At 39.3% G+C, this 14,271-nt stretch overlaps 1 protein-coding gene across 2 annotated transcripts in view; it reads left to right on the top strand.

Annotated features, from left to right (window-relative positions):
- The window catches only part of rock1 (Rho-associated, coiled-coil containing protein kinase 1), a 238,810-nt gene that overhangs the window by 165,859 nt on the left and 58,680 nt on the right, over positions 1–14,271 (top strand). For both annotated transcript variants that reach the window (XM_051928913.1, XM_051928912.1), the window contains exons 8-9: positions 1,938–2,076; positions 2,578–2,669. In XM_051928913.1, coding sequence (XP_051784873.1) covers positions 1,938–2,076; positions 2,578–2,669 — 231 coding nt within the window. The remainder of the gene's footprint in view (positions 1–1,937; positions 2,077–2,577; positions 2,670–14,271) is intronic.

Below are 14,271 nucleotides of genomic sequence, written 5' to 3'. Positions count from 1 at the left end.
CGTATCTGCCTGTATTTCTCAGCATTGAGAACTCCATTAATCCTGACCAAATCTCCAACTCCATTTGCAGAAATGCAGCCCCAAACGTTCAAGGAACCTCCATCATGCTTCACTGTTGCCTGCAGACACTCATTATTGTACCGCTCTCCAGCCCTTCGACGAACAAACTGCCTTCTGCTACAGCCAAATATTTCAAATTTTGACTCATCAGTCCAGAGCACCTGCTGCCATTTTTCTGCACCCCAGTTCCTATGTTTTCGTGCATACTTGAGTCGCTTGGCCTTGTTTCCACGTCGGAGGTATGGCTTTTTGGCTGCAACTCTTCCATGAAGACCACGTCTGGCCAGACTTCTCCGGACAGTAGATGGGTGTACCTGGGTCCCACTGGTTTCTGCCAGTTCTGAGCGGATGGCACAGCTGGACATCTTCCGATTTCAAAGGGTAATAAGCTTGATGTGTCTTTCATCTGCTGCACTAGGTTTCCTTGGCCGACCACTGCGTCTACGATCCTCAACGTTGCCCGTTTCTTTGTGCTTCTTCAAAAGAGCTTGAACAGCACATCTTGAAACCCCAGTCTGCTTTGAAATCTTTGTCTGGGAGAGACCTTGCTGATGCAGTATAACTACCTTGTGTCTTGTTGCTGTGCTCAATCTTGCCATGACATGAAACTGTCTTCCACAACCTCACCTTGGTAGCAGAGTTTGGCTGTTCCTCACCCAGTTTCAAGCCTCCTACACAGCTGTTTCTGTTTCAGTTAATGACTGTGTTTCAAGCTACATGTGACATTGATGATCATTAGCACCTGTTTGGTATAATTGGTTGATCATACACCTGACTATAATCCTACAAAATCCCAGACTTTGTGCAAGTATACCTATAAGAATTGATGCTGGTTTGAAGGCAAAAGGTAGTAACACCAAATATTGACTCGATTTAGATTTTTCTTTTGTTCGCTCACTTTGCATTTTGTAAATTGATAACAATAAACAATCATTATTTATATTTGTGAAAGCATTCTTTGTTTACAGCATTTTTTCACTCCTGCCTAAAACTTTTGCACAGTACTGTATATCCAATATCATAGCAAGTTACCGTGAAACATAAAATGCCCAGGGTGCTTAATAAACTTACAATGTCTGATGCTGAATGACTTTTGTGCTTAGTAAGCAAGCAACAGTGGTAAAACCTTAACATCTGTTTCACTTTGCTGAGAGAAATACAGATTTGTCCGTTGCTATGCAAATAAACTTTACAGCTCCTTGTGAAACTTTGGCAAATTAACTTTTCTTTTTTTCTGTCAAACTCTTGGTCTCCCTGGGAAACTATATGAGAAAGTACCTGCTGTTTGTGTCCACACCACCAGTTTGTCATTTTATAAGACAGGCACAATATGGTTTTTTAAAAAAAAAAAGAAAAATTGTGGTATGTGAATGGTTTGAGTGTATTTTTTCATTTTAAGTAAAGGGAGCAATGAACATGCATGAGCTCTGGGATAGGAAGACCAATGCATCAGTGGGTGTTCCGGAGGCAAAGAGGTGGAGTGTTATTTGGATAGTTAATTGACTAAGTGTCATGGATTGGCAGGAATCAAAACATCCTCTCCTAGAAGCAATTGATGGAAAACAATTTACTGCTTATTCTGTTTATGCCAAAATATCTGATAACTAGTTGGGTCACTTTAAAGAGTCTTCTTTCATTTTTCCATTCTTTGAATCTGCATCATACTGTATATATGGCATGCTGTACGCTACTGACATTTATATTATTCACATTTTAGTGATCATTATTTCGATTTTTTTTTAAAGTTAAAGGGAACTTGTTTGAAAAATGAGTAAGAAAAACTGAGGTAGAATATCAGTGAAATCATAAGTTCAGTATATTCATTGACTTAAATAGTTCAAATTGTGACTTTTTTTTTTCCATTTTTTCATTTTCAGGGGACACACCATTTTATGCAGATTCGTTAGTTGGAACATACAGCAAAATTATGAACCACAAGAATGCTCTCACTTTTCCAGATGACAATGATATATCTAAAGATGCTAAAAATCTTATATGTGCCTTTCTTACAGACAGGTAGGAAACCTGTATTATACGTACAGTATGTACATTATATTCTGATTATAACATCCATTATGTAATGTCAAAGCACGTTCATTTTCTGAATGCATGAAAAACTTGTATTTCATGGAATGTTTAATTAAGAATTCAAGCAGTGTAGATTTAGTTATATATGATAATAACTGTATAATTTCTTCATTCAGCATATCAGAGTTACCTTTAATGTTTTTAATGCACTTTTTTTCTTTCTGTAGTCATCTTGTGTGTTAAACAAGATACAGTATAAGAATTTCACCACTTACGTTTAGAATAAAAATGTTGTCACATATTCTAGTTCACTGTTTTAATTTCTGGTTAATTGTTTTAACATTCAATTAAGGGTAGATCCAGTGGTTAGAAGCCAGTCACACAATTTGTGCAGCACCTTTGTTAATAGAACTAATTATCCTGATATGTAATGAATTTGCAGTGGGACTTAACATCTTAATTTATTTTGACATTAATTCTCTGTTCTAGGGAAGTGCGGTTAGGGCGCAATGGAGTGGAAGAAATTAAGCGACATCCTTTTTTCAAGAATGACCAGTGGTCATGGGAGAGTATTAGAGACAGTAAGTATAATATACTGTGCATTTCTTTAACTGAAATAGGAAGTGTTGGGTATTAGTGTAACATAATAGAGAAAGAAACATTTTTAAATATCTATTTTCAAAGAGTTTGGATGGAGTCTGAAAATTTTAGGTAGTTTTTGCTGTGACACATACGATTAAAGTTTTTCTGTTGTCAGAATTGCCATTTTGTGGTAGGGGCATCAATTTAGTTTATGTTAAACCAGTCTTTCATAAATATACTTAAATTTCATTTTCTTCTGATCCAGCTGTTATTATCTGCTAAATCTGGCTGATCACACTTGCAGTCCAACATCCTCATTTTTATGTGATGTTTGTAGATTTGTGAATATTCTAGCCATTAGTTTGTTTCTTTTAATTTGAAAGCAGATGTCAGAATTAGATACTTAAATATTGTGGTTTGCAGAACTTTGTTCAATAGTTACATTCTGGCAATTTACAATTTTATTCAGTTTTAAAAATTAAATGCAAAGTTGTATTAAAAGTACTTTTATTGTTTTATGTATTTATTTTATAAGATAAGTATATGTATTAAATGAGTTCATTTTTAATGCTGTAAATTATGTTTGCATCTTTTAAAATATTTATCCTGGTACAAAAATATTTTAATGTTATTTTACATATTTTAACACTAGAATTACCAGAGTCTATGAAAAAACTCGTAGATTCTGCCCACCTTAAAACCATTCGCACCTCTCCGCCAGCATCCTTTGTCCTCTAAATGTGCCAATAAAAACAAGCTGCAAGCAGCCAGCTATTCCCTCGCCCCACCGACTTAGAACGTGCACGAGTATCTCCCAGATCATGCCTTGATTGATTATCTGGGAGTGAAGTGGAGTTTTAGAGTGGAAATAATAGATCGTTATTTGGAACACATGCATTTCATGTGTGTTCCGTTTCTACAGTAATCTGTGTAAACACATTGTTAAAACAGAATGTTTTTCATATTTTAGTAATAAATGTTACAAAATGTAGGCATAAACTATAGAATGTGTGAAGCAGCATGAAGTCCAAACATCAAATAAACACTTTCACAAAAGGTTTAAGAACATAACAACAGCTTCCGTGGTGTAGTGGTAAGATTTGCTGTCTCAGAGCGCTGCAAGCTTACTGTCCATCAGAGACCTGAGTTCAATCCCCTGTTGAGGAGAAAGTTTTTTTTTTTTTTTTCCTTCTTTCTTTTTAACCTCAAACAGACATAAAATTTATAAATTGGTATGTACTGTCAGTTTATGAGATTGTTGTATTTTCATGTGGGATGCTCCTTTTAAAATATTTTTTAACAATTGAGACTGCAATTAACATGAACAAGTGTCTTTATAACTATTATTTTTAAGATCCATAACGCACAGACAGACAGAGCACTGCGTAATAGAGAGACAGACAGGCAGAAAAGTCACAAGATATATAAATAAACAGGGAAGGCACATGTACTGAAAGAAAAAAAAAGATCATCATGTGCATTGATCCTGCTGCACTGAATAAGCTCACGCGCTCTAACATCCCCCCACCCCCCCGATCTGACTCTAAGTAACAGCGCAAGTACAGACGCAAACCAAGTGTATGTGTGTACTGAATAATATTAACAAAAAGAGCAGCTTACTACTGAAAACAGCAAATATAGGAGTGAGTGGGGATCGAACCAGGGACTCTTGATCACACTTGGTTTGCGTCTGTACTTGTGCTGTTTCTTAGAGTCAGATGGGGGAAGAGGGGGGGATGTTAGAGCGCGTGAGCTTATTCAGTGCTGCAGGATCAACGCACATATTGATCTTTTTTTTCTTTCAGTAATAGTGCCAACATAAATCCACACCTGATCTGACGCTGTTCGTTTTCAAATAATATTGCATTAGTGTGATGATGTTTTCACATACAGCATAGAGAGAAGAGTGTACATTGTAACAGGTACACACGTTATAAATGTAGGAAAGACGATCCTTGCGGTGTGTGAACAGTTAACATTTGAATCTGATGATTGTATATAGCACTGAGCTTACTGCTTTGTACTATTCTATCCTCTGCATGTCCTGGAGTACAAAAGAAACAGCATACAGCAACATGTGGGGACTGGCAAGATCGGGGAAAAAAAACACACAGTCACTGATTACAAACTGCCAGATGTTATACGAATGAATATGAATAATGTTGCATCAGTGCCACAGAGTTTTCTGAAATGTACTATACATGTCATAAAACGAATAATTCCAAATATCATATATACTTACGTCTGTGTTTTTTTTTTTTTTTTTTGACATCATACACCATAAGGTGCACACTAATTCAGCATGAGCAGGAACACTCAATAAAACTGAATAAAACAAAAAAATCAAGTGATGGTGAGATACGAAGAAGGCAGATTCGCCAGCGTTTGTGTGTCAGCTTTTATCCCTCCAAATGACAGAATGTCCAGTTCCATCAAAACACCACTCACATCTCCAGTTATTCCATATCAAATGAAAAATAACAGCGTCAGATACCTGGGGGTGCGGTAGTATGTATCGTGATCGTGATTTAGAGAGAATAAAAGTTAAAAAAAAAAAAAAAACGGTAACTTTTACAAGTCCTATAAATGCACACCGTGTGTTACAGATGCAAACCAAATGTATGTGTGTACTGTATAATATTAACAAAAGGAGCAACTCACTACTGAAAACAGCAAATATAAGAGTGAGTGGGGATCGAACCGGGGACTCTTGATTACGAATCGGCAAATCTTACCGCTATGCCAATGAAGCTGTTGTCTACTCCTTGAATCTTTTGTGAAAGTTATTACTTGATCTTTGGACTTCAGGCCTCATACATTATATAGTTTATGCCTACATTTTGTCATTTACTACTAAAATATGAAAAACGTTTGTTTTAAAAATGTGTTTACACAGATTACTGTAGAAACGGAACACACATGAAATGCGTGTGTTCCAAATAGCTATCTATTATTTCCACTCTAAAACTCTAGCACTTCAGTCACTCCTAGATAATCAAACAAGGCATGAACTGGGAAAACTTAGTGAATGTTCTGCGGTGGTGGGGGGATGGAATAGCTGGCTGCTTGCTGCTGTCTTAATTGGCACATTTAGAAGACAAAAGAGAGGTGAGAACGGTTTTAAGGTGGGCCGGATCTAAGAGTTTTTTCGTAGACTCTGGTAATTCTAGTGTTAAATGTTATTATGTAGTTCATTTCCTGCATCATAGTAGAGTTCAGATTTCCCAGAAATGTTTCACCTCCATTGCTGTCTTTTTGCTGAATTTGTTTACAAGATTCTAAATATTCTGGAGCATTACATCAAACTTAGGCAGTAGACTACATATAATTTCTTAGGTCAGTACATTATACCTCCTCCGTATTTAACAGAGATGGCCATCATTTAGTGAAACAACTAAGAAAATAGTTAATAATGAAGGGAGAGTAATTGTTTACTTGATGATTATTCTAAGTATCATTGTAAAATTAATTGACTATTATTTCTATATGTGTTACTTTGTACCACAGAAAGTGATTGATGGTCTTTCTCAAAAAGAACCAAAATAGATGTCAAACTTATATTTATTTTTTGTGGTATTTTTGTGTCTTGTACTGCTTCACTCTGGTTTTGTTTAGAGGTTAAAAGTATTTTTTCTGGTTTATTTGTGGACTTAGTGGGTTCTTAGAGTGTTCAGAAGTGGACTCTCTCATTTGTATTGATTTGTCAATGAATAAATGTTAATTTTTATGGTATTAGATATCATATGGTTCATGATGTCACTCAGCATTGTACAGTGGAACCTCGGGTCACGACTGTAATTTGTTCCAAAACTCTGGTCGTAACCCGATTTGGTCGTGACCTGTAGTAATTTCCCCCATAGGATTGTATGTAAATACAATTAATCTGTTCCAGACCGTACGAACTGAATGAAAATATATTTTTTAAAGATTTTTATGCACAAAAATAGTTAATTATACCATAGAATACACAGCGTAATAGTAAACTAATGTAAAAACATTGAATAACACTGAGAAAACCTTGAACAGAGAAAAGTAACATTGCAACAATGCACGCTACAAACCGATCACTGTAAGCAGAAGTGAAGTGGAGGTTAAAATCCAATAGAAAAAAGTCTTCATTAAATACAATGATGTTAAAACAATGCTCGAATCAGCCTCTTTAAAAATAAGCCGGTGCATTCTTTAACTGCCTTCTCGGCCTTACGCAGCCAGCTCTCTCTCTCTCTCTCGCTGCACAGGGAGAGACTGGACACGTGCGGAAATCATCGGCGCGTATGAACTGGAAGGGAAACTGGCTTGTTCGTCACCCAAGTGTGTGGTCGTGAACAGATGCAAAAGTTTGGCGAACTTTTTGGCCATAACCCGATTTGTACGTGGTCTGACACGTTTGTGACCTGAGGTTCCACTGTATATGTTTTATAGGAATGTTAAAAATTGGTCACTCTTTTTTCCAAATTGAATCAGAGTGTCCGGCCATTTCTACCAGTAACAGGAATTCTTAAATGGAGATTGCATATTTCTGCTGTTCTGTAAAGATTAAGTTAAAAGTAAAGTTGAGATAAGAAAACAAGATATTTGTTTTTAAGTCATCTGTTTAACTAAACCGAAATTAATTTACTTCAGTTTATTAGTTAACTTCAGTTAATTTACTTCAGCACATGCTTATAGCACAAACTAGTGCACATGTCTACGATTTTGAAGTAATAGATTAAATACTATGTTTTCATGACTGTGACTATTCTTAATTTCCCATTGAAATTATTATAGATCGGTCTCTCTGTCTGCATTTCTTTATGGAATGTTATTAGCATGTAATGATGTAGTCTGCACTCATTGTAGTCAATTTTGTTTTGTAATAAGTCAGAACTTAATCCAACACAATTCTTTTGCAGGTCTCATCTCTTTTGCTTTTATTGCAATGGTATGTCTAAGGTCTTAAGAGACTTATGTTTGTGATAGTTCAGGTCGGTTTCATGCTACCAGGTGCCACTGGGGCCTCTTGAACGCACCACCACCAATAACGTTTCCGAGGGATGAGCCAGCAAATGAGTACACCTACACAAAGCAAGGGGAAGGTGTAAAGTACTCAGTGATTTTATTAAAACAAGTCCAAACAAACAGTGTTCAAAAAGGGCAGTGCTTAATTAAATAAATAATCCTTAAAAATGAAAGTGGAGGTTAAAATCAATCCATAAATAATCCCTTAAAAAGTAGGTTAAAACACAGGAACTGTCCTTAAAACCATGAGCCCAGGTGCAGTCCTTTAATACACAATGTCTTCTTGTCTTAACCCAATACGAGCTCTTACAGCCAAGGAAGTGCCTATCCAGAAGTTCAGCTCACCTTCAGTACCCCTGTGGCTCCAGGCAAGGCACTCAATCAATCCTCTGACTCCTGCTGCCAGGCTTGTGTCCATATGGTTCGTGGCACCACCCGCAAAACCCCTCTCTCAGCCTCTCACTCCCCTGCAACCACGCTGCCTCTCTCTGCTGAGTCGCTACAACTGAGCAACACTTCGGCCACTCCAGCTCCTAGGTGACTTAGCTGGAGTGGCCATCAGCCCCTGAGTGTCGTTCACACCCTCCGCTTGGTACTTCCTCCCAGCTGTCTGCCTTCTCTCTTGTCTGCTCACACTGGCTTTCCATCTTTTAACCTCCGTCTTTTCTTCTGATTGGTCTTAATTCATTTTTTTTCTCTCCTCCTTTTTCACGTGCTGGCTTGTCCTGATAAGGCTCCTTAGGCTCAGTGTCTCAATCACACACCGCAGGAAGCAGATGAAGCAACAAGAAAGACTGCACCTTTATGTACAGGTGCATCTCGCCCCCAATACTCCACCAACTCCCTGGAGCTGCGTGAGCGCAAACACCCATAGAGAATGAGCCGACCAATTAATTTTTTATTAAATGGTATTCTTTTCTAAGCAGTGGACTTGCTATACCACAATGCTATTATAGTAGAAATAGATTTATAATTTCAAAGCTGTCATATTTTTTTTTTTTTTTTTATAGAAAAGCTTGATAAATTCTCATTAAGGCTAATAAAGCACATTCATGAGCTAATGGTAAAAAGAGGGCAGTAAAGGGTTATTTGAGCAGAGCAAAATGAAGTGGCAAGTTATTCTTGTAATAAAGGCATCTTATGTTAGAATATCTAGTGAGAATGGACAAAACCCAAGAAAGTGATAAAAAAATGAGTGTGCATTAAGTGTTCAAATTTTAATGATAGCATAGTAAAAATAGATATTGAGTAGAGTCTGAATCAAAGGGAAAGCAAAATATAGCTGAAATATAAGTTTAGTGTAGATTGTACAATTTTAAATTGTTAAATGTTAAGTTCTGTGTTTTTCAAGTAATTTATTTTTTTTACAATTACGGTATATATTAGTTTGCCACATTTTTTTTTCAATAGTGAAGCATATTTTATAAATTAAAAAAAGAAACTAGCCTACTTTTGCATTTTATAATAAGTAGTTTATTTAATTAAAGCATACCTTATAAACAAAAGGTGCTTCACTATAAAACATAATTACATTTGGCAACCTAATATATTCAATGATTCTAAAGAATTAACTGTAACTTGAAAAATCACAAACCTATCCTTTAACAATTCATATCATAACTTTTTATTCATTTTCTGTAACTGTAAGTATAAAATCCTCCTACTGTTCTACTTAATCTATAGATAGGCTGTTCACATGGGAGAGCACTTTTAGATTGGAGAAGGACTGCTGACCAGTATTGAGGGGGAGAGGTGGATCTTGCAGCTTCATGGCAGTTCTGTTCTGGTTAGACAGATTTTTTTTTTTTTAATGGAAATATGTTCTTTCAGATTCATTCAGAAATGCTTGGTGTTAGTCTCTTACTGTGATGTTTTAGAGATATTTGAAATACACCAAAAGGATAAATACTCATTTTTAAAACATTTTTTTATGCTTCTGAAACACTGGAAAATTTATTGACTCATTAAGATTTGGCCAAGGAACTGAACCAGAGAAACATATGAACTAAAAACTACAATATACCTACCACCTGCCAAAAATGATGTATATATTTTGTGTTGATTCAAAGTCCAATGTTCAGGCTTTCTTAGTTAAAAAGTTGTCTTTGTACTTTCTGCAAAAATTCCCATTATCTAACACAACTTGGTTTCCCCCAGTTGCCCCCATGTTTAAAGACAGGTTATTGGTAATCCATTTAAGCAATTAATTAAAGACAGACTAAAGGAAATGTTATTTGTGAACTACCAGTAGCTAGTGCTACTTTCATTATCTTTAGCAACTTCACAATTTTCTCATGGCTTAAAATCCTTTCTCTTTTTTATCATCTGTGGTGACAGTAGCTTGGTGTAGACTTCTGCCTTTTCAGTGCACTGTTGCATTTGATCATGACATTAGCTTTAGGATTGTAATAATTAGTGTTGTGTTTGCTGTCAGATAATAATTTGGGAGCCCAATTCTCCTTTTAGTAAACTGTTTGCTAAAATGGAACAGATAATACAATATCTGTTGTTCTATGGAATCAGAAGAGGGGTGCAGTCTAGATTATAGATGCACCAGCATGCATATTCTGGATCATTACTAATAAATGAAGTGCATTCGGTCATATTTGATGGATCTGGTACTAATATTTATTTTTTTCCATGTTCTCTATGTAAACAGAGTGTAGCCAGGTGTCTGTGTAGAGTTCAGACAAGTCAAATACATTAAACATTTTATTTATTTCAATAAACATTTTTGACATTTGCCAGTTAATTAGTTTCAGTAGCACATTTTTATGTTACTTTTTCAACAAATCACTTTAGTGAAAAGAAGAATTCAGAAGTTTAATGATTTGTTCCACATTTGAGTGCTGATATTTCCCAATTATAATGCCCTGAGAATGTCACTGTGCATATGTCAATTTAACTTTAACCTGAAATCAAATGCCAGTAGCATACTCTCTAAACCAGCTGTGCGCAACCTGCGGCCGTACGGCCGCATGCGGCCGTGGGCAAGGACTTTGGCGGCCGTGGACGTGTATATTAAAGTGTACGTAATGGCGGCCGTGCAGGTGTAGGGTCTCTGGACTCCAGCGAGTAAGGGGTCTCAACGCCGCGGAATCTTTGTCGGCCGGGTCAGTATGGTGACGCCGAAAGCCGATTTGCTTATTTGAATATTAAGTTCGGTTGAAATGGGCTGACACCCAGGAGTACATGTGAAGTCACGTGACTAGCGGCTAGCCAATATGGAACTGAGAAGGAAATGGGAGTGTACGCCTGTACGGCCTTGTGGCTAAGTCCATACACTGCCTATCGCCATTAGCAAACGGTCATCATATGTGCGAAGCAGCGTTTTCCAGAATGAAATATCTGAAAAACAAGTACCGAACCCGATTGGTAGACAGCAATCTAGAGTCTGGAATACGGCTAATGGTCTCCAGCGAGTCCCCTGACTTTGCAAGTCTGTCTGCAAACATGCAAGAGCAAGGAAGCCATTAATGGCGATGTTTTCCAAACTTCCTGAAACAATTGCTGTAAAGGTTTTTTGTCCTATATGACGTTTCGTAGACATTTTTTTACATATGTAGACCAGTAAATTGAATATTGTCAGATATATCATACTCTGTTTTAATGTGTAACCTGTAAATTTTTACATAAATCATAAAACATTATTAAGTTTACTTGGACTTACTGGCGGCCGTTATTAAAGTAAAAAGTCTGTAGTGCGGCCGTTATTAAAGTAAAAAGTCTGTAGTGCGGCCGTCATTAAAGTAAAAAGTCTGTAGTGCGGCCGTCAATAGCGGAAAGGTTGCGCATGCCTGCTCTAAACCTTTACTATTTCTCAGTTGCTTTACATGGAAACAGATGAATGGTTTTGCTTATCTACAGTTATCTACAATGAAGAAGGTCTTGTCCTCTTGAAAAAAACAGATTGTAATTTATGAATGAATTTTTCCCTTTAACTTTGAAAATGGGCAACATGCTTGTTTAAATGAATAATAAAACTTTTTTTTCCCCAAATGTATGACGTTAAAATGCATCCGGCCATTCAAGCGGTCCTCCAAGTTGCAGGGAAATCATGGGGGTTGGTGGCAGGATTGGCACTCCGGCCACCGTAAAAAAAACTTCACAAAGCTCAGAGACTACAGAAAAGACTAATTTTTGCTCTCCGCGGGAATAGCTCTGTTGCACCTGCCCATAGGAAGGCTGCTCGCATCATGAAGGGGAAGGGGGAAAGCCCTCGGGGGGCCCCACCCCCGGAAGAGTCGAAACCGTTGGAGAGTCAATAGGGTCTGGTCTGTTGGGGATCGGAACTGGTGTGATGCTGAGGCGTCACCTGCTGCACAGCAGCACTCGGGTCCCAATTTGAGGCATCCCATACGAATGGGCGCATGGAATGTCTTGTCTCTTCGACAAGATGATCAACTTCCTCTGATGTCGGAGGAGCTGCGTAAACTCCGCATTTCAGTGGCGACACTCTCTGAGGTGCACAGACCGGGGACTGGCCAGTTCTCCATTGGTGGATACACCTTTTATTGGTCTGGTCTGTCTGATGGTGGTCATACTCGAGGAGTAGTTGTTGCTGTAGCGGATTGGCTTCTTTGGATGGTGTCCGATGTCACTCCTTTCAACGAGCATATTATGACACTCGGATTACAGCATTCCTTGGGTGCCTTGTCTGTTGTTTCAGTGTATGCTCCGACTGTGGTGAGTGATGTCTAGGTGAGGGAGACATTTTATTCGCAGCTTCGCTCGGTGGTTGATTGGTGTCCACGAGGTGACACTCCTCTGATCATGGGTGACTTCAATGCCGCCACTGGCATTGACAGAGCTGGCTATGAGGATTATCTCGGTACCCATGGGTCTGGTGACTGTGGTGAAAGTGGCTCCATGTTCCTTGACTTTGCAAAAGGTCAGAGGCTGCGAATCGCTGGATCCCGGTTCCAGCACCCAGAACCGCATCGTTGGACTTGGTACTCCAATACTGGTGGTGCGGTGAAGGAGATCAATCACATCCTCGTGGGCAGACGCTGGAGGCTCTTGCAAAAATGCAGGGTTTACAGAAGTGCCCAGTTTGTGAATTCTGACCACAGACTTGTTGTTGCTACTCTTAGGATCCAGCTTAGATCCAGTAGGTTACCACCTACTAGGAAAATGAGCCTGGACTTCGCCAGACTCCAAGTTCGGGCTGTTTCAAATGAGTTTGCACACAGTTTGTGTGAGGAAGTTGCAGATGTGGGTACAACTGCAGATCCTAATGTGATGTGGGAGACCTTCCGTGATAAGACCCTGAAGGTTGCTGAGGGTTGTGTTGGTGTTACCGGTGTTCTCAGAAGGAGGTGTTTCATCTTGCAAGGCACCCTGGATATCATTGAGAGGAGTCGCAGCGCACGGCTCAATGGCAACTCTGGTCTGTACTGAGAACTGAGAAGGAAGGCTGCAAGGGCTCTGATGGCAGATAAGGAGGCATTTGTTAGAGGAATCTGTGGGCAAGTGACACACCATCTGTGGTCTAGCAACCCATGTCCTGCTTACAGAGGAATCGAAGCATTACGCACATCCAAATCTGTTCCTTGGAGAGTCGTAGTCAGGGCGGCTGATGGAATGGTCCTTACGGATGACACTGCAGTTATGACCTGCTGGGCTGGCTACTTTGAGCAGTTGTTCAAAGCTGATCCTCCGGCTAGGACGTTCGATATCTCGGAGTCCACGGTCCTTGAGGCTGACCCTCCAATTAGCTATGAACCACCCAATCTCACTGAGATTGCACAGGTGGTGCACCAGCTGAGGGGATGAAAGGCTGCAGGGATCTGTGGTATCCAGGGTGAACTTCTCCAGGCTGGTGGTAAGGCTGTCCTCCTGGCATTGCAAGCAATCTTTGCTTCCATTTGGGAAACTGGCATCATCCCAACTGACTGGAAAACGGGACTTGTCGTCCATATCTGGAAAGGGAAGGGTGATCGCCTGGATTGCAGAAACTACAGGGGGATAACACTGCTCTCGGTGCTGGGTAAGGTCCTTGCTAGGGTCGTCCTCAGTAGGATACGTGATCATTTGCTCACTTACCAGCAGCCAGAACAGTCTGGTTTTACGCCTAAGAAGTCTACCATCAACCGCGATCCTGGCACTGAGGGTTCTTATGGAGCGCAAACACGAATATCGGCAGAGTTTCTTTGCAGCCTTTGTCGATTTTCGCAAAGTGTTCGACTCAGTTGATCGAGCTGCCCTGTGGGACATCCTGAGGGTTCGCGGGATCCCCTCGAGGTTGCTGGATATCATGGCCAGCCTGTACACTGGTACTGTGAGTGCTGTGCAGAGTGGAGGCAGGACCTCTGTGTTTTTCCCAGTTGATTCTGGGGTTTGTCAGGGGTGTGTTCTTGCTCCTATTCTGTTCAATGCTTGTATAGACTGGGTGTTGTGCAAGGTTGTGGGGTCCAGCGGCTGTGGGACATCTGTTGGTGAAGAAAGATTCACGGATCTTGACTTTGCTGATGATGCTGTGATCTTCGTGGAGTCAATGGAGGGTCTGATCGGGGGGCTCGAGAGATTGAGTGAGGAGTCTGAGTATCTGGGCTTGCGAGTGTCCTGGATAAAAAACAAGATCCAGGATTTTAATGACCTCTT

The sequence above is a fragment of the Erpetoichthys calabaricus genome, chromosome 6 (genome assembly GCF_900747795.2).
Source record: "Erpetoichthys calabaricus chromosome 6, fErpCal1.3, whole genome shotgun sequence".
Lineage (NCBI taxonomy): Eukaryota > Metazoa > Chordata > Cladistia > Polypteriformes > Polypteridae > Erpetoichthys > Erpetoichthys calabaricus.
Note: the sequence above shows the minus strand (reverse complement) of the source record. Positions and strands in the feature narration are given on the sequence as shown.